The sequence below is a fragment of the Aethalodelphis obliquidens genome, unplaced genomic scaffold (assembly GCF_003676395.1).
Source record: "Aethalodelphis obliquidens isolate GAN/ISIS:26980383/991018 unplaced genomic scaffold, ASM367639v1 scaffold2, whole genome shotgun sequence".
NCBI classification, from domain to species: domain Eukaryota; kingdom Metazoa; phylum Chordata; class Mammalia; order Artiodactyla; family Delphinidae; genus Aethalodelphis; species Aethalodelphis obliquidens.
In genome coordinates, this window is record NW_020837946.1 from 73,045,061 (window position 1) to 73,068,809 (window position 23,749).

The window sequence follows — 23,749 nt, forward strand, 5'->3', positions numbered from 1 at the left end:
ATAAGGTTTAAAAGGTACAAAAAGAGTGAGAAATAAGTCTCCCTCCTCCCTCTCTCCCAGTTACCCTTCCTGGAGACAACCATTGTTACCAATTTCTTATATATTCTTTCAGAGATTTCAGGCATATACCAGCAATAATCTAAAGATTATTGCAATTTCTTTCTTTTTTTTTTTAACCCAAGTGAAAAAGCATTCCACTTAGAGATGGGCTGGAATTTATTTAACCAGTACTATATTGATGACCATATAGATCATTTCCAGTTTTATTATCATAAACAAGGCTTTAGGGGATAACCTTGTACATATATCATTTTAAACATGTTTGTGAACGTATCTATAGGATCCATTTCTAATAGTGGAATTGCTGGGTCAAAGATAGGCACATTTTAATTTTGGTAGAAATACTGCCAAATTGCTCTGTTCATAGAGCTTGCAAAGTTTTAGATTCCACCAGCAATGGATGAAAACTCTGCTTCCTCATACCCTTGCCAATCACAGTATAATTGTCAAACTGATCATTTCTTCTCTGCCAAATCTATAGGTGAAAAATGACAGTTTAATGGAGCTTTAATTTGCATTTTTTCTTATTTTGATTGACATTGAGCATCTTTTCATAAGTTTAAAGGCCATTTGTATTTCCTGTTCTGTTCCCTCTATGTTAGTGTCCTTTGTCTATTTTCCTATTGGGTTATTGATCTCTTTATTATCAGTTCACAGGAGCTCCTATGCATTAACAGATTAGCACCGCCCCCCCTTCTCTCCTTGTGATATGTGATATTTTACTTGGTAATTTGTGTAAAAATAATTATTTTGCAGTGTGGATTATTTAAAATTTTGTATACTTAAATTTACCAATTCATTCAACAAATATTTATTGAATGCCTCTTATGCATTAAGCACTTATTCTAGGCAGTAGGTTATACAATAGTGAAGAAAATAGATCCCAGTTCTTGCTCCATGGAGCTTACGTCCTAGTGAAAGAGACAGTAGATAAAAGACGTTTAAAAATATTAGTTATAGAGGGAATTCCCTGATGGTCCAGTGGTTAGGATTCGGCGCTGTCACTGCCGGGGCCCGGGTTCGATCCCTGGTCGGGGAACTGAGATCCCACAAGCCATGCGGCAACCCCCCCACCCCCTGCCCACCGGCTCCCACCGCCTCCCCATAATATTTATAGAGATAAATATATATTTAGCCTTTTTGTGGCTTCAGGACTTTGTAATACAGTTAAAAGACCTTTTCCATTCTTAGAGTTAAAAACTTATCTTTCCTTGTAGTGTCTTGTGGTTCTTTTTTTAGGCTTAAATCTTTGATCCATCTGGAATGTTAGGTATGAATCCAACTTAATTTTTCTCTGGGTGCTCTATTAATTAGGGTAAGGCTGAGTTGCTGCACCCAAGGGACTGAAATATGCTATGGTTCAAAGAACAGAGGAGTTGACTTTTTTCTTCACTTTACAGTTCCAGTGTGAGCAACGCAAGTCAGCAGAACTGCCCGTGTCCACTGGTCGTTGAGAGTCAGGTTCCTTCTGTCCTGTGGCTCTAGGAATTGTCACTGTACTTATCTGCATGGTCATAGCTGGGTTGCTACCATAGCTGGGTTCCCTCCATGTGAAGGACGAAGGAGAAAGTTCAGGGCAAGTGATCACATGTCACTTCCTGCTTCCATTGGTGAGAACATAGTCTTGTGGGCACACCTGGCTGTGAGGGAGTGTGGGGAATGCAGTCCGTGCTGGTCAGCATGTGGCCAAGAAGAAGTGAAGAAGGAATTTTAGTGGAAAGTAAGCAGTCTCTGTCCCATTGGCTAGTCATTCCAATTTTACTGAATAGTCCCAAATTTTCCCTTTTGATTTCTTTTGTATTATAAATTCCCATGTACATTGTGGTCTATTTCTGGGATATCCATTTAGTTTAATTGATCTCTTTGCCTGTGTGTGTAGTAGGATCACACTGTTTTTCTTAAACTCTTGGAGCTTAATACTTCTTTTTTCTTTTGTAGGAGTAATTCCATTTTACTGAATTTTCATATTTATTTTAAGTTCCCTTTTACAGAACTTTAAAGTTTCATTTTACAGAATTTTCACATTTATTTGTGTGTGTGTGGTTTGTAAAAAAATATATGAACTTTAAAATTATCATATGTAGTCACCACTCCCTCCCTGCTAAGAAGCAAACCTGTTAGTATGATTATTGGGATTGTGTTAAATGCCTAGATAAGTTTTGTGAGGGAGGTTTCACAATTTTATGGTGTTAATTTTTCTTATTTGGTGATAATGTTGCACAGTGTTTGGGAAACATTGATCTGGACTCTCCAGTCTTTTGATATCCTTGACCCATGAAATTTATGTAATTGGAGTGGGAGAGAGGAAGGACCAACTTATCATAAGATGCTGTGTTACTTTTTTAGTTTAATACTTGATTTCTGATAATGACTAGGTAAGTGAAGCCTATTTCTCTATTAAAAATTAATGAACTTGTAACTTGAAAAAACAATTTTCCTGTCTGAAGGTAAAAAACAGTTGACATTTCAGAAGGTTATTATATAAACTTATTTGTAACACAAACCTGGTTTTTTGCATATATGTATGATATGCAGTGCTGTTACTTCCTCCGAGTGTGTGTGTGTGTGTGTGTGTGTGTGTGTGTGTTAGTCTGCATCTTTTTTTGAACAACACACATTCCTCTTCAGTCTTCTCCTTTTTACCTTTTTATTATAAAGTAAAACACAGATACAGGTATCACACAAAGTATACATAGCTTAGTTAATTTTATAAGGTAAATGTTTTTTGTGACCACCACACAGGTCAAGAGAGTATTAGCGGCCTCCCTAGAGCCCCTTGGCATGTCCCATGACTGTCATGGTCCCTCTCTCTCTCCAGAGGTAACCACTTTCCTGACTTCTATAGTAATTGCTTCGTTGCCTTTCTGTATGGTCTTATCAGCTGCCTGTGCATACCTAGCCACTGTAGTTTAGTCTTGCACACCTTTTTACGTCTTTGAAGTCTCCTAAAGCTCAGGTTCCCCCTCCAGCCCTTTCCTTTTCTTACAGTTTATCTGTTGAAGAACTCAGCCACTTGACCTCTAATTTCCAACGGGCTGGATTTGGTGATTGCATCCTCATGGTTCAGTTCAACTTGTTCTCTTTCTTTTAGTGGGAAATGGTAGTTTAACCCCACAGTCTGGGTATCCGGAATGCTCACTGCTACTGGGTAGGTCATCGTTTCCAGGCCTTTTTAGTGGACAGAGGAAATATGTATGTATAAAATACTCAGTGAGTTCATACTGTTGCTTCCAATTCAAATTCAGTTTATATGGTTCTTACTTAACCTTAGCTGAATTACATCTCTAACTCCCTTATTCCACGCAGAAAAGTTAGGTTCTCCAGAACAGCAGGGAACAATAGTATTTGAATAGGCCATAGTTAGGCATCTGCTGTCTTCCACACATTACACACAGTATTCTCCACACCACCACAATCCCAACACCGCATCACTAGTGATGATAACTGAAAGGCGAGAGAAACAATTCTCTTTTTGTGTGCTTATCCCCATTCTCCTTGCAATTTTCAGGGGGAGGAGTGGGGGATGTTTATAGTTGTTGAAAACTGGGCAAATTTAAACACTGATTAGCTTTTAGATGATATTTGGAGGAGGGATACTTTTAATTTTGTTACATGAGATGTTGGTTTTATAGTTATGTTTAGAATAAGTCCTTATCTGTTAAAGAATTTGTGGGTGAAATGATGTGAGTTCTGGGATTCTCATTAAAATACATCAAGAAGAAAATGGGCAGAATAGAGGAAATAAGATTTCTTATTTTTGGAACTGAGTGGTAGGATGTGGCTTATTTTTGAAACTGGGAGGTCAAAAATAGGGTTTATTATCCTTTTTCTCAATGTAACTTGAAATGCCTGTTATGCAAAATTTTTTAAAATTAATCTTATAAACAGTGAAAAGACAAGGGCCTACGATAGGGAAAGAAGGTGATAAGGAAGGAATATTCAGGGAAGTGGAAAAATGAGTAAAGAATCCTAACCTGGTGGTTCCGTTTGGCTCAGTGGCCTTGAAGCTGGGTAACATCTTGAATGAGAAGAAGGGAGGGCTGAGACGTGAGGCCTCAAGGGAAACCAGCGTTTAAGATACGAGTGGCAGAAGAGGAAACTCCCATCCAAGGAAACTGAGCAGATCCAACCCATAAAAGTAAAGATAGAGAGATGGCGCCTCTGAATCCCAGCTAGGGAAGAACCAGGGAATGGACCAGCTGATGCCACCCTCAGCGTTCTCAGCATCACCCAAATTGCCGGGGGACTGGGGGATTCCTAGGCCTCAGGTCAATCAAATACAAATCTTGGTGGGTGAGGCTTCAGAGTCTGATTTCTGAGGAAGCTCCCCTGTGAATCTGAAGGATAAGGTAAGGTTACAAAGAGTTAGAACCTTAGCCAGAGGCATTTTGGTGATGGACCGGGTGGAGAGAGGAGATGTGGAAGGAGCTTTGTGTAGTGCTCTTTCTAGAAAGTTTTCTGCAAGGGTATGAAGAGGGTAGATATGGGAGGACTTGGGGCCGAGGGAGGTGGTGGTTGCTGAAATGGTTGTTGCTTATAATAATGTAAGAGAGGTTTGCCTGTAAATGTGAAGGATGTGAATGGTTCCTTATGCAGGATGATGACTGAGTGGTCAGGCCAAGCATGAGGTTAGGCGCCCCCCCTCACCCCCCACCCCAGTACCAGATAGGTTATTTTTAGTTTTATTTATTTTTTTTGCGGTACGCGGGCCTCTCACTGCTGTGGCCTCTCCCGTTGCGGAGCACAGGCTCCGGACGCGCAGGCTCAGCGGCCATGGCTCACGGGCCCAGCCGCTCCGCGGCATGAGGGATCTTCCCGGACCGGGGCACGAACCCGTGTCCCCTGCATCGGCAGGCGGACTCTCAACCACTGCGCCACCAGGGAAGCCCGATAGGTTATTTTTTTGCCAAGCACGTGAGTTTTGATGGTTCGGGGAAAGCTTGAAAATGGTCATCATGAATGAGATGTTCTTTCTGTTTGTTAATATTTTGAATTACACATTAAAGGAGAGGTACTCAAGTCTTTGCATAGGGACCTCTGCTTCTCAAGTTCTGACTGGGCCTTTGGGCCCCTCCCCGAGGAAGAAGGAAGGAGTGGGGTTTTTACGGCTGACGTTGGCCCTTTTTTCTTATTCAGCACTCCTGCTCTTCTTCACATTCTGTTTTCTCTTTTTTGGTTTCCTTTTCTTTGTGTTCAGGTGACACTCTTATACGCGTAGAACCTCCAAGAGGGGTTGCCTGGTACAGGGTGGTGCTTTCCAGTTATTTGCTTTGGGACTGACTGTTGGAGGGATCCCTACATTTTCTGGATTTCCTAATGTCTGACTTCGAAGGTTGTGGGGAGAGGACTGAGGTGAGTACCCTGTTCCTCCTGTTTTTCTCTGCCTCCATGTCTTTGTTCTTCATAATGGGTTGGATTCATCATTTCTACCCTGTAGACTTTCTACCCCTGTGTACTTGGGAGCATCTTCTGTCTCCTAGATTTCGTTTCTTTCTCCCCACTTAGTAGAGTGCATTTATTTTTACTTTTAACATGCCATTAATTTCTAATTTAGGTCAATTGAGCATTTTGATTTTTTTTAAAAAATAAATTTATTGATCTTATTTATTTATATTTTTGGCTGTGTTGGGTCTTCGTTGCTGCGTGCGGGCTTTCGCTAGTTGTGGCGAGCGGGGACTACTCTTCGTTGCGGTGCGCGGGCTTCTCACTGCGGTGGCTTCTCTTGTTGCAGAGCACGGGCTCTAGGCACGCAGGCTTCAGTAGTTGTGGCACGCGGGCTCAGTAGTTGTGGCACACGGGCTTAGCTGCTCCGCGGCATGTGGGATCTTCCCGGACCAGGACTTGAACCCGTGTCCCCTGCATTGGCAGGCGGATTCTTAACTACCGCGCCACCAGGGAAGTCCGAGCGTTTTGGTTTGGGTGGGTGGTTTTTTGGTTATGAAAGTTTTCTGGTCTCTTTCTGTGTGGTATCAGAGCCTCTCCCTGTCTTATTTCCCCTCCTCTTTGTTTTCTGTTGTGGTTACTTCGATGCTAACTTGTTCCACTTGTACACTGACCCTGTGTACACGGCTCGTTTTCTTTCTCATGATCATATTTATACTTTTGATGGATATATTTAAATGAACAGCTGTGCATTTGTTGAGTCATACCACAATTATCTGATTCTGCCTTAGCTGCTCCAGGGGCAAAAGCATATTTCAAGCTAAGTTGTGAGAGAATTCCGTTAATCACATTCTAACTGGGGGAGGGGAGAGGAGAAAGACCACTAAGAAAAGTCTTTTGAAAGATGAATGTTAATTAGTTGTTCAGTTATTTTAGAATAGATTGATTTGGTTGCTATTTAAGGTGTCACCTGAAGAAACTTTATAACGATGTAAATAACTGTAAAGGTTTAATGATATCAGACAGGCTAAATTCTCTGGAATTGTTGATGTGGGGATAAACTTAGTAGCTGGTTTATTTAAATAGATAAGCGGTCTTTAAAAGAGTTTCTTTCTGTAAAGACTGGTGTTCTTGACTCAGCATTCCTTGAATTCATTGGCTAAATATTTTGTTTTAAGCTTCCTGAACAGATAACATTACAGAAAACGTTACAACTTTCTTTTTCTTCAAATCTATTAATTGCTAATTATAACCTCTGATTGAGTCTTTGGCTTCCGTCAGCCAGATCTATTTTTCTCTTGACACTTCCTCATGGTTTTCTGAAGGTTATTAATAGGCATGGAAGCATGGCTTTCCAAATAGCGTCAATAACTGTTAGGAGACTAGTGGGGGGCAGAGTGGGGGGAGATGATATGTCAATTCCTGACTCGGAGGAGGTGTATTTTCAAGCTACAGAAGCTGTCTCAGAGGTCACTGGGGATGGCTCTGGGCAGATCAGCTGGTGTCTGCAACTAGAGATCCAAGCAGTCCTATCCAAATGGGATACTGTCCACCAGGGAGTTGTCTGCTCTACCCAGAGTCTGCCAGCCGTCTTTTTGTTTGGCTGCTTCTCTTGGATGACACCCTTGAAAACTGAAATCCAGGTTACAAATGATATCTTTTAATTTATCTCCAATACCTGGTTGCAGCTATATTACATTGAGGATGAAGAGCAGCCCTCTCCCCCAGTCATTTCCTGGCCAGCCTGTAAAACATTCCTTAAACCTCCCTCTCCTCTCCTCACCCAAACCAAAGTGTAACGTAGACTAAGATGTTAGAATTAATGTGTTTTAATTTCCATTGAGTGCCTCGTATGTGCCAGGATGGCGATGTAGCCATGATCCAGGCAGAGTCCTCACTCTCACGCTGCTTAAATTTTGGTGTGTGGAGTAAGGACGGATGGGAGAGGGAGAGACATAATAAAGACCAATAAACTAATACATAAATGACAGATGTCACGCAGCGTTAAGTGCTGTGAAGAAGACGGCAGGGCGCTGTGGGCTGAGCGTGGGGAGGTCTGAGGCAGGAATGGGCTTGAGTGTGTGTGGGGTACGGAGGAGAAGGGCTCTGGTCAGGCTGGTGTATAAAGGGTGGTTTTTCTCACCTCCACAGAAATCTGCTCTAGTGCTTCCCATTTTAAAAAGAGAGAGAGAGAAATAGACCTCCTTGGTGCTGACATCTTTTTTATTTAATTTCCCCCGACCCTTCAAATTATTACGCGTTAGTCACATTAGCCTTAGAATTGGGACAGTTGTGTCAGATGGCAGTGCCTGAGATACCATTTGTCTGGTAACAGGAGGGATAGGAAGGGTCTGAACTCTTAGGCTAAAGGAGAAACTGCAGGCAGTGAGAAATGCAGCAGAGGGCCAAGAAGGCATCTAACTGAGGGCTTTGGGAGGAGGTGGGATTTTAGATGGACTTCCCAGTTACTCATCTAAGAGTTTCACTGGTGAAGTTGGGGGTGAGGGTAGGGGGAATAACAGGGTCCTTTCTACCGGGTGGTAAAAAAAAATACATAAATAAAATAAAAGAAAGTCCCAGTTTGTAAACTGGAGGGAGAGGAGCCCTGAGCTGCCTAAGAGAATAGAACAAAACAGCTGGGAGATGATGGGTACTATCAGTTGAAACAAAGCGGAGAGCCGTGGCTATTTGATACAGAGGGAATGAAGTGGAAGACGAGGGACAGTTTCCATGTAGTCAAGCGCGTCAAAATAAAACCGAGACTTGAGATACCAGTAAGGCATGCCGTGGGTGATCAAAACATTGGAATCTCAGAAGCTTAGCTTAGTTATTATCTTTATATTTGGTAGGGGTATAGCAAAGTCAGTGTCGTCCTGTATACAATGAAAGTAAGTCTACTGGGGTTTCTTCGGTTCTAACATGGTAGCTTATCCTTTTACTGATTTTTCATTCAGTTAAGCCTCATTTACCTACCCTTGCCTTTTTTTTTTTTTTTTTTAAACCAGATTATATTATTCTTTTCCTGGCCTTTCCAAACCATATCTTGGGTCCATCTGTCACAGCTGGAATGTTTGTAGTGTAACTCTTTCAGTCAAAACCCTTTCTTTCCTGAAATAATCTGTAATTATTTCCTCTAACTACAGGATGAACTGATCCAGGGGCTGGATTTCAGTACTATAGGACTTGTCCAAGAAGCTATTTGTATTCATCTATCTTGAAAGATCAAATTACATGCTAATATTCTGAAAGTAACACCCCACCAGAAACCCCCCCGCAGCAGTGAAGTCTATATAAAACCAAGCCCTGGCAACTTGCACATTGCCAGTTCAGACAGAGTGTGGTGTTAAAAATATTTCACAGGTCATTTGTGAACTGGAGAAAAGACCCTGACTTAACTTATATGGTATGATGCTTTGGTTTAGCCTTTCTTTGCAGCTATAACTGACAGCCCATGTCTCTCTCCACCCTTTCCAAAGTCCCAGGTAGTTTGGAGCAAGCTGTCCTTGGGTTCTCTTTCTGCTTGTTGACCATAGAAGAGACATAACTATTGTCACATAATGGCTGATTTTTGTCCCCCTTGGAGGTGGTGGTTGTAAGTATACCTTCCCTCAAGATTGTATATTTAGAGTCTGTCTTGCCGGATCTAATTTGCCCCCCAAATGTGCCCGACCTAACGCTAATGCCTGTTTTTATTTTATGATGCGTCACAAGAGAACTGAAGAATGGGGATGGGAGGGAGGAGGTAGCAACCACTTGTGTACTAGCAACGTGGCTTGTCTTTCCTTTCACATCAAGATTCCCCCCCCCCCAGGGGCAGGGGAGATAATCCGAGGTTACAGGGTATATGAAATTAATTTGAGGTTAGAGAAATGCAAAGACGGCATGATAAAGGTGGCCCAAATAACCATGAGTAAAGATTGTTTTCTGAGAGGAGAATCAAGATGGGTAAAGAGCACAACGTGTTGAAGCTTGGATAAAATGTTAAGGAGGACTGTGGTTAGTTCCATAGTTTAGGAAGCTAAACTATGGCTGGCTGGTTTAATGAAGGTTGTGAGTGTTTGTTAATTAGGACCTGAACTCTGGTCACGTGGCTTTGGGTTTGACTTTGTGTGCTCGAGCAAGGTACCTCTAGCTACCCATTTTCTTATCTGTAAGCTGGGATTAATAGGAGTATTTCTTTTAGAGTTGTTTTGGGGAGAGGTTGAAAGAGATAACGCATAGGGTCCCTAAGCACGGCGCCTGGCTGCTGAGTAAGTGGCACTGCTGTTACTGTAATAATGATGTGCTGTTGACAGATGACTAAGGGAAAGCAGAATCACTCTCCTTCTTTTCTGCTTTGCCTCTACCTTTTATATTAAAGAGAAAGATTTGTTTTTTCTTATGGAAGGCGTAGCATAGGCCACATAAAAGAGACGTAAAGAAAAAACTGTCTTGGAACAGTTGTGATAGCCCTCACCGACGGTGAGTGAGCGACTTCACGTGGATGGTGAAAAAGTCATTCAAAATAGGGATGGGTGAAGGTACAATCCATCTTTCAAGATTCTTTCTAACTTGGAGAGTGTTAGAAATTGAATTGAGAAGAGCATCAAGGAAGTCCCTATTGAACGAGTAGGTGCTCAGTAGATTACGTGTTGAACAAATGGACAATCCAAATGAGTCTAGGCCACCAGGCCAGACAGATGAACATTTTGTAGAATCTTCTGATGGGAACGAATCTCAGGGTTCATCTTACAGCTTTGCTTTCATCCTCAGCACACAGATAACAAGTTGTTCGCTGTTCATAACTTTAGGTTTGAGAAATATCTTTTATTCTTACAGTAGATTATCAACTAGATTGCTTAATATGAGTTCTCAAGGTTGAATATAGAAGTGCAGTATACTCCTGGTTATTCTGTGACTGACATCAGAATGCTTTGTGATTTTGGGGGGTATGTACTGCAGTATATCTGTGGCTTTATCCAGCTGTAAAATTGTGATGAGCGAAAGAAGTACCAAACTTGGTCTCAAGCTCACATGTGTTAAAAATTGAGCTAAACGCTAGCTCCCTAACTGGATGTCAGTCTGATCTATAAATGGAGTTTGAAAAGTACCATAGGATTTGGAAAGCAGCTCTGTTTTGCCCTGGTGGTTTGCCTGTTTTGAGTACAATATCATGGGACTGTCCTGTCTCCCAAGGGAGTAGTCCTGAGACACTGTAAGAGATGGCACTGATTTAAGACCCGAGGTCCCTAACCTTTTTCTGCATAGCTCTTTGCCATGTGTCTGAAATATTAAGATCAGTTACCAGGGCTAGAGGGCCTTATCCAAGAACAGAAAGGAGGTGGTATATACTGGGGCAAAAATTTATACTCCAAACCCTTCAGATAATATTCTGTAACCCCCAGTAGCCTATGAGTTTTCGCAGTCAGGGATTTTAGCCTTAGAATATTGCATAAGGATTTGGTTGGACCAAAAGGAGATGGACGCTGGAGTACCTTCTGATCACAGTTTTATGTCTCATTTAAAAAGTATTTCGTTGTGCACATAAAGTATTATTCCTACATGAAATAGATATCTGATGCCTTCTCCCTTGACCACTAGACTTATTGTTGACTTCCTTGAGGTTAGAGAGTTTAAAGAGATTTCTAAACCTGTGGAGCAGTAACATTTTTGTCAGGTATCGAGCCAATGCCCAGCCTAAAATGTCTGGTGCCATCTGGTTACCTGGTATGGTAGAAGGACTGATCATTTAAGAGTAAGGCAGTGCTTCTCAAAGCGTGGTCCGAGATCCTCTGGAGTTTCCAAGACTTCCTCAGGGGTTCCACAGGGTCCTCCTTCTTCCAGTCACATATACGTCTTCATGTACGAAGTTGGATTCTCTTTTCTTCAGCTGATACAGCATGTCATTCCAGATTGAATGCAGAATCATACATGAGAATCCAGTTGCCTTCTACTAAGCCAGACATTATAGAGATTTGCAAAAATGCAAAGTAATGCCACTTTTTCCTCATTAGAGCTTTCTGTGGGGGAAAATACGGTTCTTTTTTTAATTTAGAAAAAATAGAGTAATATGTTTATTGTTATTTTAAAACAAATAGAGTATTGAAAACATTCTCCATTTTAATTTCTAATAGAGTAAATATTGGTAGAAATAACTTACATAGACAAGTTCCTTAGAGTCCTCAGTAATTTTCAAGAGTATAAAGAGATTCTGAGACCAAAAATTTTTAAAACTATTGGAGTAAAGCATCCCTGAACTATTGAATTATTGCCACTCTCTTTTCCCACTACCAGCCAGCCCACATCTGAAACTCCTTAGCCAAAAATACTTGAGTGCAAGGGAGTTGAACATTACTTGTAAAGACAATGTTTCCTTTTTAGTATATTTAAAAATTCGAAGTAGATCCTTGGGGCTTCAAGTTGGGACTTCAGCATATTGATGTTCTTTATATGTAAAATATGATCGGGACATTTATTCCAGAACATTCTCCTCCCTGCATTTCTTTTCCCTTTCCTTTCGAAAGTTCCATTTTTAATAGCTGAATTAACTGGTCAGCAGAGACACTCCAGACACTGAACAGAATGGCAACCAGTAAATGCTGCTGACATTTTTTCCCAAAGATTTTTGGCAGATTTTGAGCTATCTGTCTATAAACAGCAGATTAGTTTGGAAGACTGAATTTATACCTCCTTTTTTCCCCTGTTTTCCGTTTAGGAGCCTAAATTATTGTTTTAATTTTGCTTGCACAATAATAATCAGTTAAAAGGTGTTTAAGGGCATGGGCTTTTGTTGGCTTTGTGACAAGGAAAAATTGTCAGTGGTGATGGTGTTTTAGAATTCTTTTTTAAAATAGTGAAAGAATTCTTGATTTCGAAGCTTGAAACTTGTTAACTGCTAACTTTTATTATTACCTGAACTAAATTCTAGAGATTAGAGTTAACAGAGATGATAAATGTCTTAATCCTGCTATTCCTTCGCAGGTGTGTATGTGCTTTTGTGTTAACGGGTGGTCGGGGGGGGGGTAATTTCTAATTCTTTGGAAATTAAAATTAAATTGAGCCGATTAGTTCAGGGAGAATTTGAATTCAATGAGTATTAAATGTGCACCTACTTGGCTCTAGTAGCGATGAACAAAACAGACTATAGATTTTACTACCATGAAGTTTACAGTCCAGTGAGGGAGACAGATGTTCAAAAGCACACACTCAAATATGAATATGTAATTATTAATTATGATAAGTGCTATAAATAAAAATTAACACAGTGGTATATGAGAGTGTAATGAGAGCATATGAGGGTTTAGGCAAGCTTCTAGAAGGAAGTGACATTTAAGTTGAGGCTTGAAGGTTGAATAGGAATTTGCCAGGTTGGGTCCTGAAAGAAGGGCTCAATCACTGGGAGCTTCATATATACAGAGGTCCAGAGATAGGCAGGGAGATGGCTAGTTGGTGTGCCTGGGAGAATGGGGTGGAGAGGCGCCTTGACAACAACGAATGTAGGGAGCTTACTAGGGCTTACCATGTTTTACCCAGGTTCTGGCTAGGGGCTACCTCTCCAGCCTTCTTGGGTTTTCTCTCCTTATCACTCTTCTCTCTAGGCTCCCTATGTCCTAGGCTGGTGTTTTTTTTTTCACATGTGATATATGTTTTAAGTCCTCAGGAAACACCAAGCTTCCCCTGGCCACAGGACCCGTGTAGAAGCCGAGAAGCTGTGCCTTTTTCCTTAAATGCCCTCCTGTCTCCACCACAGAGTGCTCCCCACCCCACCCCAACACACACACACACACACACACACACACACACAAGAGCTCACATACTCTTATCCTTTTTGTAGTACCTTCTACTCACCTTTCTGGTTCCTGTTTATATATAATCTACCCTGTTTATATATAATCTCCTCCACCCGCCAAAAAATCTTAAATTGTTTTGTTAGCAGTCTTATTTAACCATGTTTCTTTCTAACACTTAAATCAGTTTTTAATTGTGCAGTCTTTTGGATGATTATTTGACTACCACCATAGATAGATTGTGTAAGTTCTGTAATAGTAAGGACCATGTTTGTATATCTTTATCATTCTAAGTTTCTAATTTCTAGTACATAGCAGGCTCTCAATAGTTGTTGAGGGAAGGAAGGGAGGGAGGGAGGGAGGAAGGGAGGGAGGGAGGGAGGAAGGGAGGGAGGGAGGGAGGAAGGAAGGAAGGAAGGAAGGAAGGAAGGAAGGAAGGACGGACGGACGGACCGGGAATTCAAAGATAAGACTGAGATATAGTTCAATACTTTTCAAAGGCTTTTAATGATATACCCCATCAGTTAAAAAGTTTTTTGAGGGCTTCCCTGGTGGCGCAGTGGTTGAGAGTCCGCCTTCCGATGCAGGGGACACAGGTTCATGCCCCGGTCCGGGAGGATCCCACATGCCACAGAGCGGCTGGGCCCGTGAGCCATGGCCACTGAGCCTGTGCGTCTGAAGCCTGTGCTCCACAACAGCAGAGGCCACAACAGTGAGAGGCCCGCGTACCGCAAAAAAAAAAAAGTTTTTTGAGTGTGTACCCTCAATATGTAGCTTATAAGTTTTATATAAAGTAAAACTATGTGTTATAAGACATACATAAAATAGAAATTTTAAAAAGATTTAAGATGAAATATTTGAGGTGTGGCTAATGGTAATGACATTGTATTATTGACAAAAATCTCAGGCTACTCAGGATAATGTTTATTGTTTATGATACTGGATGCAAATCAGTTTTTAATGTATTTTTAAATTCTGAATTTGGTGAGCCTGCTTCATGTCACAGTGAACTGGAATGTTAATTGATTTTCTTTAAAATGATTAACAAAGAACCACTAGGAATAGCCATATAAGTTCCACCATTTTCTTAGTCTTCTCTGGTACTTTCATTAACAACATATTCAATCTGTAGTTTCTTTAATGGATTTAGAACACTTGCAATTTGGGGAGGGCTCATTTCATTATATCTAGCCATTACAACCTGTAATTCCACTTCAGTAAACTCTCAAGAGTATAGCACATGGCTGTATTCTATAAGCAAACAATGTCCACTCTTTCACATTGTATAACTCCCACTTCTTCTGGAAGATACCTCTTGTAGTGGACTGTCCTAAGGGACTGAGACAGAGACCAAATAAAGGATCAAGTTATTTATCACTCTGTTAGATTAAATCAGTTTTTATAAGATACAAGTTTTAGTATTTTCATCCCATAATTTAATGCATTGTCTTGTGTGGCCCTTGGATGCATGCACCCCCTTTTGGGGGCAAGTAGGCTAGCTAGTGCTGGAGATTGACATAGACAGATGATTGATTTGGAGTGGTGTTAGACAAATGATTGATTTGGAGTGGTGTTGGGGCTGGGGGGTTGAAATCACTGCTGATGGAGAGGTGTTGCACCAAGCATTTGCCTTTTGAGCTAGATCGTGGATGACAGGAAGAGGGAGTTGGGTAGGAGAGAGGTGGAGGGGGAGGCTCAAGGCATCTGGGGTGGAGGGAACCAACAGTGCGTTTCTGTTCAAAGGCACAGAGATGAGATGGTGATGGAGGGGTCAGTACTGGTTATGAGGGTTCCAGGGTGAAGTGAGGCATTTGTATTTATATCAAACAAGGGCTTGCTCTAGAAAAGATCTATGTGAACATGGAAATAATAGTAATAATAACAACAGCAACAGTAGAAAGGGAGTCACTCAGGTTCCACGTGCTTTTAAAAATGTAAAAGGAAGGTCCATTAAACTCTCCTTTACTCCCTTCCCTCACCTTGCTGTTAGAGAAGGGTTAGTCTGAAATACAGTTGTAGACAAATGGAAGTGAGGGATGGTAAGATAGAATAGAGGTGCGGGGAATGAACAGTCAGACTACTAACCAAAAAACTGATTTTAAGAAGATGAGTCAGAAGGTGTCCATTCCAAACAGCTTAGATAGCAGTGGGCTTTTGCTCTTTTCTTTGAAGCTTTAAGAGTAAGATAGCACATGAACCTATTCACTACAGAACTTCACCAGTTTTCTCTTTATTTTACCATCAGAAAATTGCAGCTAGTTCAAGGTTTAATTTTTTTAAATTATTTTTTGTAATAAAGAATTAGTATAGCCAAACTCTCAACATATTTCCAAAATTTTATAGGAATTATTCAGATGGAAAAGTTCTTTGTTGTAACCCCTTGACTCAGAACATTGAGCTTCTGCCAATGTAGTTTTAGGGCAATATCAACTTAAAATTTATAGCAAGTATCTTATTTTCTCTCTGTTATAGTTTCATATATTAAGATTTTACATGATTTCTTCATGTCTTGATTGTGTCTATGCTCTGTTAAATTTGAGGTTAATGTAAGAATACATTGCTTTGCCATTGATGAGGGATAAGTTACAGTTTTGTGTTTTGTTTTCTTTTTCGGGGCTGTATGATGATGTAGGTTGCTTCACTTCTAATCCTTTTGAACGAAGGCTCAAACATGGTAATTTGGTTTGGATTATTCAGTCATTTAATCTTTAACATCGTGTTAGAACAGTCTATTCGTGCTTCTTAGAGTTTTTAACTTGGTGCCAACCTTGCATTCCATGGCATAAAATGAAATTCAAACCTAAAGTCCTTTAGGAATGCCTGGCCTTACAGCTGAGAATTTTTCATGTCCCTTTTGAGTTCTTTGTTAGTGGGTAGACTCAGGGAACGTTGCCTCAGAGTGGCCACCAGGAGGAGGTAAATCTGATTAACTCTTTAAGATGATTTATTTAGATCCATGTAAAGGGTATATGTTTAAATGTACTAAGAAATAAGGCAACATATGTGAGGGGGATTTGTAAGAAAGGCCTTGAACGGCAGTTCGAAGATGGTATGCTTAATTTAATTTGTCATCCTGCAGTTAAATTTTGTTGTTTCACTGATATCTCTTTTTTTCCCTCCACAGTTGTACAATGGTAGATGGAGTGATGATTCTTCCTGTGCTAATGATGATTGCTTTCCCTTCCCCTAGTATGGAAGGTAAGTGGCTCAACTACTTGGGGCAGGACCAGTATACTGTGTATTGTTTGGCTTACCGTAAACTAGTTTCTTCTTAATCCTATCAGATTTAGCAATCCTCCCCTCCCCCCATTTTTAAGACTTTATTTTTTTAAAGCTGTTTTTTAGGTTCACAGCAAAATTGAGAGGACGATACAGAGATTTCTTATATACCCCCTGCCCCGACACATGTATAGCCTCCCCCATTATCAACATCCCCCCAACCAAAGTGGTACATTTGTTATAATTGATGAACCTACATTGACACGTCATAATCACCCCAGTCCGTAATTTACATTAGGGTTCACTCTTGGTGGTGTACATTCTGTGGGTTATAATGACATGTATAATGACATGTATCCATCATTATAGTATCATACAGAGTATTTCACTGCCCTAAAAATCCTCTGAGCTCCACCTATTCCTCTCTCTCCACCTCTGCAACCCCTGCCAACCACTGATTCTTTTACTGCCTCCATAGTTTTGCCTTTTCCAGAATGTCGTGTAGTTGGATTCATACAGTATATATAGCCTTTTCATATTGGCTTCTTTCACTTAGTATTTTACATTTAAGGTTCCTTCGTGTCTCTTCGTGGCTCAGTAGTTCATTTCTTTTTAGTGCTGAGTAATGTTTCATTGTCTGGATGGACCACAGTTTATCCGTTCACCTACCGAAGGCAATCTTGATTGCTTCCAAGTTTTGCTAATTATGAATAAAGCTGCTATAAACATCCATGTGCAGGTTTTTGTGTAGATATAAGTTTTCAACTCCTTTGGGTAAACACCAAGGATTGTGATTGCTGGATTGTATGGTAGAGTATGTTTAGTTTTGTTAGAAACTGCTAAGCTGTCTTCCAAAGTGGCTGTTCCGTTTTGCATTCCCACCACCAACGTCTGAGAGTTCCTGTTGCTCCACATCCTCACTAGCATGTGGTGTTAGCAGTGTTCTGGATTTTGGCCATTCTTATAGATATGTGGTGGTGTCTCATTGTTTTAATTTGCATTTCCCTGATGATGTATGATGTAGGGCATCTTTTCGTGTGCTTATTTGCCATCTGTATATCTTTACCGAGGTGTCTTTAAGGTCTTTGGCCCATTTTTTACTTGGGCTCTTTGTTTTCTTATTGTTGAGTTTTCAGAGTTCTTGGTATATTTTGGATAACAGTCCTTGATCAGACATGTCTTTTGCATATATTTTCTCCCAGTCTGTGGTTTGTCTTGTCATTCTTTTGACATTATCTTTCACAGAGCAGAAGTTTTAATTTTAATGGAGTCCAGCTTATTAATTATTTTTTTCATGGATCATGCCTCTAAAAAGTTATTGACAAAAAAAAAAAAAGTTATTGTCATACTCAGTGAGGTAATGTAGGTTTTCTCCTATGTTATCTAATAGGAGTTTTATAGTGTTGTGTTGTACATTTAGGTCTGTGATCTGTTAATTGAATAATTTTTATGAAGGGTATAAGGTCTGTGTCTAGACTTCTTTTTGTTTTGCATGTGAACATCCCCTTTTTATACATATTTGATAATGTCCCTTGATTTTCTTGGAGTGCAACCTATATACACCGTACCTTTCTTATAAACATAAATTTAAAAAATTCAATATAATTTGCTATCTGAAATGAAGAGAAAATTCTCTGAAAATAATATGTAATTAAATATGTCATATAATTAAAATAGTACGTATAGACAAATGTAATATAATCTAGTGTAGTTGGGCATGAGTACACTAGAAGATGTAATGAAGTAACAAATGTGTGTATAAAAATATATACCTATACACACACACACACACACACACACACATATAATAATCTTTGATGTCTTAGAAAACAGAAAACATTGGTACTAGTGTGCTGTATCGGTGACTTAATTATCACGAGGGGTCTTACCTGCAGTGCTTGAATTTTCTGACTTGGTGAACACATTTTGGTAGAATCCCAACAAAACAGAGAACTGTTTGTCCCTTGATTTACACAGTGGTTATATTTTGAGAAAATTTCGTATACATTAAGACAGTATAAGACATACTTTGTATTTTTATGTATAAAAGAGTTAGGTATTAGGTTCAATTAATTATACAGCGGTTTTCATGTAAATGAATGCTTAGTGGGTGGGCCAGTGAGAACCTGAAGGGGCACAGGGTAACTCGTAGTTGTGTGGGATCACACAGGCATTTTAGGGCCTAACTCATTGTCACTATCCTCCTTTCTCCCCATCTGCAAAAAGCTACTTAGGGATGGCACTGCCTCTGTGGAGTCCACAGGAGATAATCAAGAGAAAAAGAAAATAAAAGTTGCCTATAATTCCCTGCACTTACATGTGATTGCTTTTAGCATGTTGGTGTAAATCTTTCTAGACGTGTAAACAAACTCTTATTTTATTGCGCATTGAGCAGTTTGCACTTTATTTTGTAAGAGTTTCTCCATGAGGAGTGGTGCTTACGGTGTGAATCTCAGCCTTGCTGTGATCAGATGGGCCAGTAAGACTAATCCCCCTCTTACAGGCTCTTGGGGGTATAGTGATCAGTTTTATACACTTGATAAGTTTCCACGGAGGCATATAATATAGGTTAATGTAGCCAACACTGTGGAAAAATCAGTGCTTGATGTACTAGAAATCTATTTTGTTATATGTTAGGTGTATAATATGTGATCTGTTCCTCCCTCCTTCCCATGTTCATTGACATGTATCATAGTCAGGGAGCCACTAGCCACATATTGAGCACTCAAAGTGCAGCTGATACAAGCCGAGATACGCCTTAAGTGTAAAGTACACACTGGGTTTTGAAGACAATAAAAAATGTGAATTTTATCTGTGCCTTTTTACTACTATGAAAATTTACAATTATATAAAGCAGCTTACATTAAGTTTCTATTAAAAAACGCTATCGTCAACCACTTTAGGTATCCATAGTCCGTATTCTTCTCTAAGCAGTGTTGATTGATACAGTCCAATAATATTGCAATCATTTTAATTAGTGCCAAAAAGATATGAAATAAGGATCCTGCGTGGCAAGTTTAAAAGAGTAGGAGGTGTTTAACCAGAAGAGAGGTTGGGTCCTAGGTTGAAAGAATTACTAAGAAGAAATGGGCTGGGAATATTTGGTGGGTTAATAGTAGTTCTCATCTGAGGGGTTAATTTTATCCCTCAAGGGACACTTGACAACGTCTGGAGACGTAATAGGCAAGTTGCTAGGATTTTTCCTCTTTTTAGTTGCTACATAATATGATCAGTTAAAAAAAAAAAAAAAGAATGTTGTGAAATGAAGTCCCCTCCAAATTCTGTGTGCTCCCCTAGGTACAGTAGCAGTTCTGTGTGGTCAGACAATCCTTCAGGTTTCATGTGCTGTCCTGGTGGACTCTTGGTGTGGGCATGATAGAAAAAAAAAAGAGTGGAAGAGAAATTGAGGTGGAAATGTAATACGGATAGAGAAGGGGAAGTGGGAAAGAATGGGGAAAGAGGAGGTGAAAAGGGCATTTATGGAACAGTGTTAGCAACCCAGCCATTGGTTGTTTTTTCCTGCTTTAAGCTCTTAAGCTGCCCAAAGGATCCAGCAAATGACCTCTTAATGCCAGAGTGAAGATCTGTAATGAAACAAGTTAGTCTGGCTGAAATGGAAATGGATGCCACTAAGGTTTTGCTATTGAATATAACACCAGCACTAGGATGTTTACAGATATGGAAAAGAACACATCATCCTTTCGTTGCGATAGCTTTTTTTTTTTTTTAAAACAATATCCAGTGAGTGCTACAACCTAGACTACTCAGATCTTAATAGCGGTGGCCTTAGTCTTGTCTTCCCTCAATGACTCAACTCCTAGTTAACTATCAATAGCATATTCTATGAAAAGACTCTTTGTTTTTGCATATTTACTAGAAAATTTTTTTTTTAAAAAAACCACTGAGAACTAATTGTAATATACTCAACATTAGTCATAAAGCAAATGTCGAGTACAAAATACTTAACCGAAAGAGGTAAATAACAGGGCAAATAACTAAAAACTTTATATTAGCCTCATAGATTGTCTAGTGCAGGGCTTTAAACTACCAAGTTTTTTGTTTGTTTTTTTGTTTTAATTAATTAATTTATTATTTTGGCTGCGTTGGGTATTCATCGTTGTGCACAGGCTTTCTCTAGTTGCGGCGAGCAGGGGCTACTCTTCCTTGTGGTGTGCAGGCTTCTCATTGTGGTGGCTTCTCTTGTTGCGGAGCACAGGCTCTAGGTACACGGGCTTCAGTAGTTGTGGCACGTGGGCTCTAGAGCTCAGGCTTAGTAGTTGGGGCGCACGGGTTTAGTTGCTGCACGGCATGTGGGATCTTCCTGGACCAGGGCTTGAACCCGTGTCCTCTGCATTGGCAGATGGATTCTTAACCACTGCGCCACCAGGGAAGCCCTAGACTACCAAGTTTAAAAGGAAACAGACCCAGGTTTCATGTTTGCAGAGCAGCTACGGCACCTTATTAATTGGGCTTCAGTGGAGCTAATGGCATTCTTGGTGCATAAATAAGAAAGTAATAGAGATTTTGTTCTAATATATTTTGTTGGGTATTGTACTCCTCTTAGTCTATTAAAAACAAACAAAAAAACAGAAAGCTTCTTTCGTCTCCCCAGTTACTCCCAGATGTCTTTTAAATATTGATTAGATACAGTGTCAACATGTCAAATAAGAAGTCCCAAAGAGTACTTTTGGCAGAGTTTGACTAGTATGTGTGTACTTTAGAACATTTCTCAATTTCTGTGGAATTCTAAATGCTCTGGGGCCAAAAAGACCCAGTAAGTTTGGAAAATACTGCATACTAGAACGATCTCTTTATGATTTATAGGTAATATTTATTGAGTGGTTAATATGTGCCCAATGTTGTTTTATGTTCGTTATTTCCCATAATCCTCATCATTACCCTAATGAGATACATTAGTGGGGATGTGCTTTTGAATTGGTTAAAACTCTTGCTTAAGGTTATACAGCCAACAAAAGGTGTGTTATACTTTGAGGACTGGTATTCAAGAGTTTCAGTCATTATCGGTCGTCTTCAGAATTTTGTATTTTTTGGTACCCTAAATTAGCTACATCCACATTCATATTACATCTGGTACATGCTAGAATACAGCTCAATCCAGTCCATTTGAGAGGCTGAGGTGAGAGCTTCCAATAACAAATGATGAATCCCTTTTACCTGGGTTTGTGTTTTTTATTTCTCTCTCATACCAATATTCATTTTTCATGTTCATTATATATACAACTCCAGCTGCAGGAAGATTTTTATTTGCTCTCACAGAGAAGAGCACTTGAGCCCTAATTACCCGTATATCCTTCCTTTTCCTTCCCATTAATAAGACTAATCATGCTCTAATACTGCTATTATGCCACCCGGGAGAAGTCCATTTTTGTTCCAGAACCTGCTTGTTTGGTTTTACCTTTGTCCCTGTGAGCATTTGCAGGGACGACCATGACACAAATAACTTAAAGTGGAATACTGCTCCTTCAAAAATATTTCAAAGCTAAGATGACCCACATTTTATTAAATTTGCAAGCCGTAGTTAGATTTTATTGCAGCAAGGAAGGCTGGACTTTTGCAGAGTTTTGTTGCAAGAGATTTCGGCCTGTCTTAGAGAAGATTGCTAAGTACTAAATTATTTTCTGGGTTGACTTGATTTTAGTATTTCCAAAGCCATCACTACTCAGACTTTCCAGCCCAATTACCCAATGAGAGAAGGAAGCAGATCACTTCAATAGACTTTTTGTTAGGGTCCACAAAGGTGCCCCTCTTTGCCACTGGGGGTGAAGAATAGAATAAGCCTTTCTTTGAATTTCTCATTATTGAGAATTCAGGAAGTTCGTGAAGGGGTGAATGAATGTAAGAGAAATGTCTCAGTATTAAATTTGTTGCCCTCATTTCTCATGACTATAATTTATCCCTTTTGTTCAGAATCAAATCTTTTTCTTTGACACATCATCATATGAGAGATTTGTTGGGGAGAGAGATGAGATGTACTGAGCTATTGGCCGCTATGAGGACCTAAAATGTAAATATCAGGTGAAGCTGTACACTTTTAAGATACTGCTTCTTTATTGTCACATTTTCTCACCTAACAGAATGAGTATATTATTGATGCAAGGTGAGCTGTGACAAAGCTTCTTTTCAGCTTTTCCTTTCTGGGGAATGTTTGTTTCAGCTGTGGGTAGTTAAACTAAAGCCACATCCAATTTTTTTTTGTCCCAGTGAACATTATAAAATGTTCATATTCAGTGCATTTATATGAGAGGAGTTAGTGGTAGGGTGTGGAGAGGACTCTGAAAATTCAATCAGGGGCTTCCCTGGTGGCGCAGTGGTTGAGAGTCCACCTGCCGATGCAGGGACACGGGTTCGTGCCCTGGTCCGGGAAGATCCCACATGCCGCGGAGCGGCTGGGCCCATGAGCCATGGCCACTGAGCCTGCGCGTCTGGAGCCTGTGCTCTGCAACGGGAGAGGCCACAACAGTGAGCGGCCCGCGTACTGAAAAAAAAAAAAAAAAAAAAAAATTCAATCAGAGTCAAATATTGAATAGATGGGAAAACAAATCCAAGGCCCTAGCTCATTAAAGCGTTTCCTTGTGGTCAACAGTGAGTGGGCAGTGCAATAGCTTCTAAGCTTCTGTTTTATAAAGATGGGTCTCAAGGGGGAGAGGATGGATGCCATCTCCTCTTTATGGAAAAACTGGTGAAGCAGGAGATTTGTAGGGATGGAATGTGTGCTACTTTTGCTCTTGAAAAGTAAACACCAAGGAAAACAAAACATTTAAAAATTAATTTGTAGACTCAAGACGTAGAAAACAAACTTATGGTTACCAAAGGGGAAAGGGGGTGAGGGAGGGATAAATTAGGAGTGTGGGATTAGCAGATACAAATTACTATATATAAAATAGATAAACAACAAGGTCCTACTGTATAGCACAGGGAAATATATTCAATATCCTATAATAAACCATAATGGAAAAGAATATGAAAAAGAATATAATGTATGTATAACTGAATCACTTTGCTGGGTACTGGAAACTAACACAACGTTGTAAATCAACTATACTTAAATAAAAAATTTTAAAAATTAATTTGTAATTCCCAGACATTACCAACTGTCCTCCAGAACTTCCCTCTGTAGCCCAGCATGACCTCAGGCAAGCTTCCATAGATAATGGTTATATGAAATAGTCATAATTACTCAGAGCTCATGTCGATTCCAAGATGGTGTAAGACACAGGGCAGGGAAGCCTTCAGAATTTTCACTGTGACTCACAGTAAGAAACATTTTAGAGTTGGACCCAGTGCATCTACATTTAGAAACA

The 23,749-nt window shown here is 40.0% G+C and overlaps 1 protein-coding gene and 1 non-coding gene across 3 annotated transcripts in view; both read left to right on the plus strand.

Annotated features, from left to right (window-relative positions):
• The window catches only part of ACVR1 (activin A receptor type 1), a 127,394-nt gene that overhangs the window by 54,402 nt on the left and 49,243 nt on the right, over nucleotides 1-23,749 (plus strand). Inside the window, exons 1-2 of one of the 2 annotated variants that reach the window (XM_027130964.1) lie at nucleotides 5,222-5,412; nucleotides 16,333-16,406. In XM_027130964.1, the coding sequence (XP_026986765.1) occupies nucleotides 16,340-16,406 (67 nt within the window). In that variant the 5' untranslated portion in view covers nucleotides 5,222-5,412; nucleotides 16,333-16,339. Of the gene's footprint in view, nucleotides 1-5,221; nucleotides 5,413-16,332; nucleotides 16,407-23,749 lie in introns of those variants that run through there. The other variant, XM_027130955.1, reaches the window with a different exon arrangement.
• Nucleotides 1,028-1,099, plus strand: TRNAD-GUC (transfer RNA aspartic acid (anticodon GUC)). The gene has a single exon. It is a non-coding gene; the product is annotated as a tRNA-Asp (tRNA).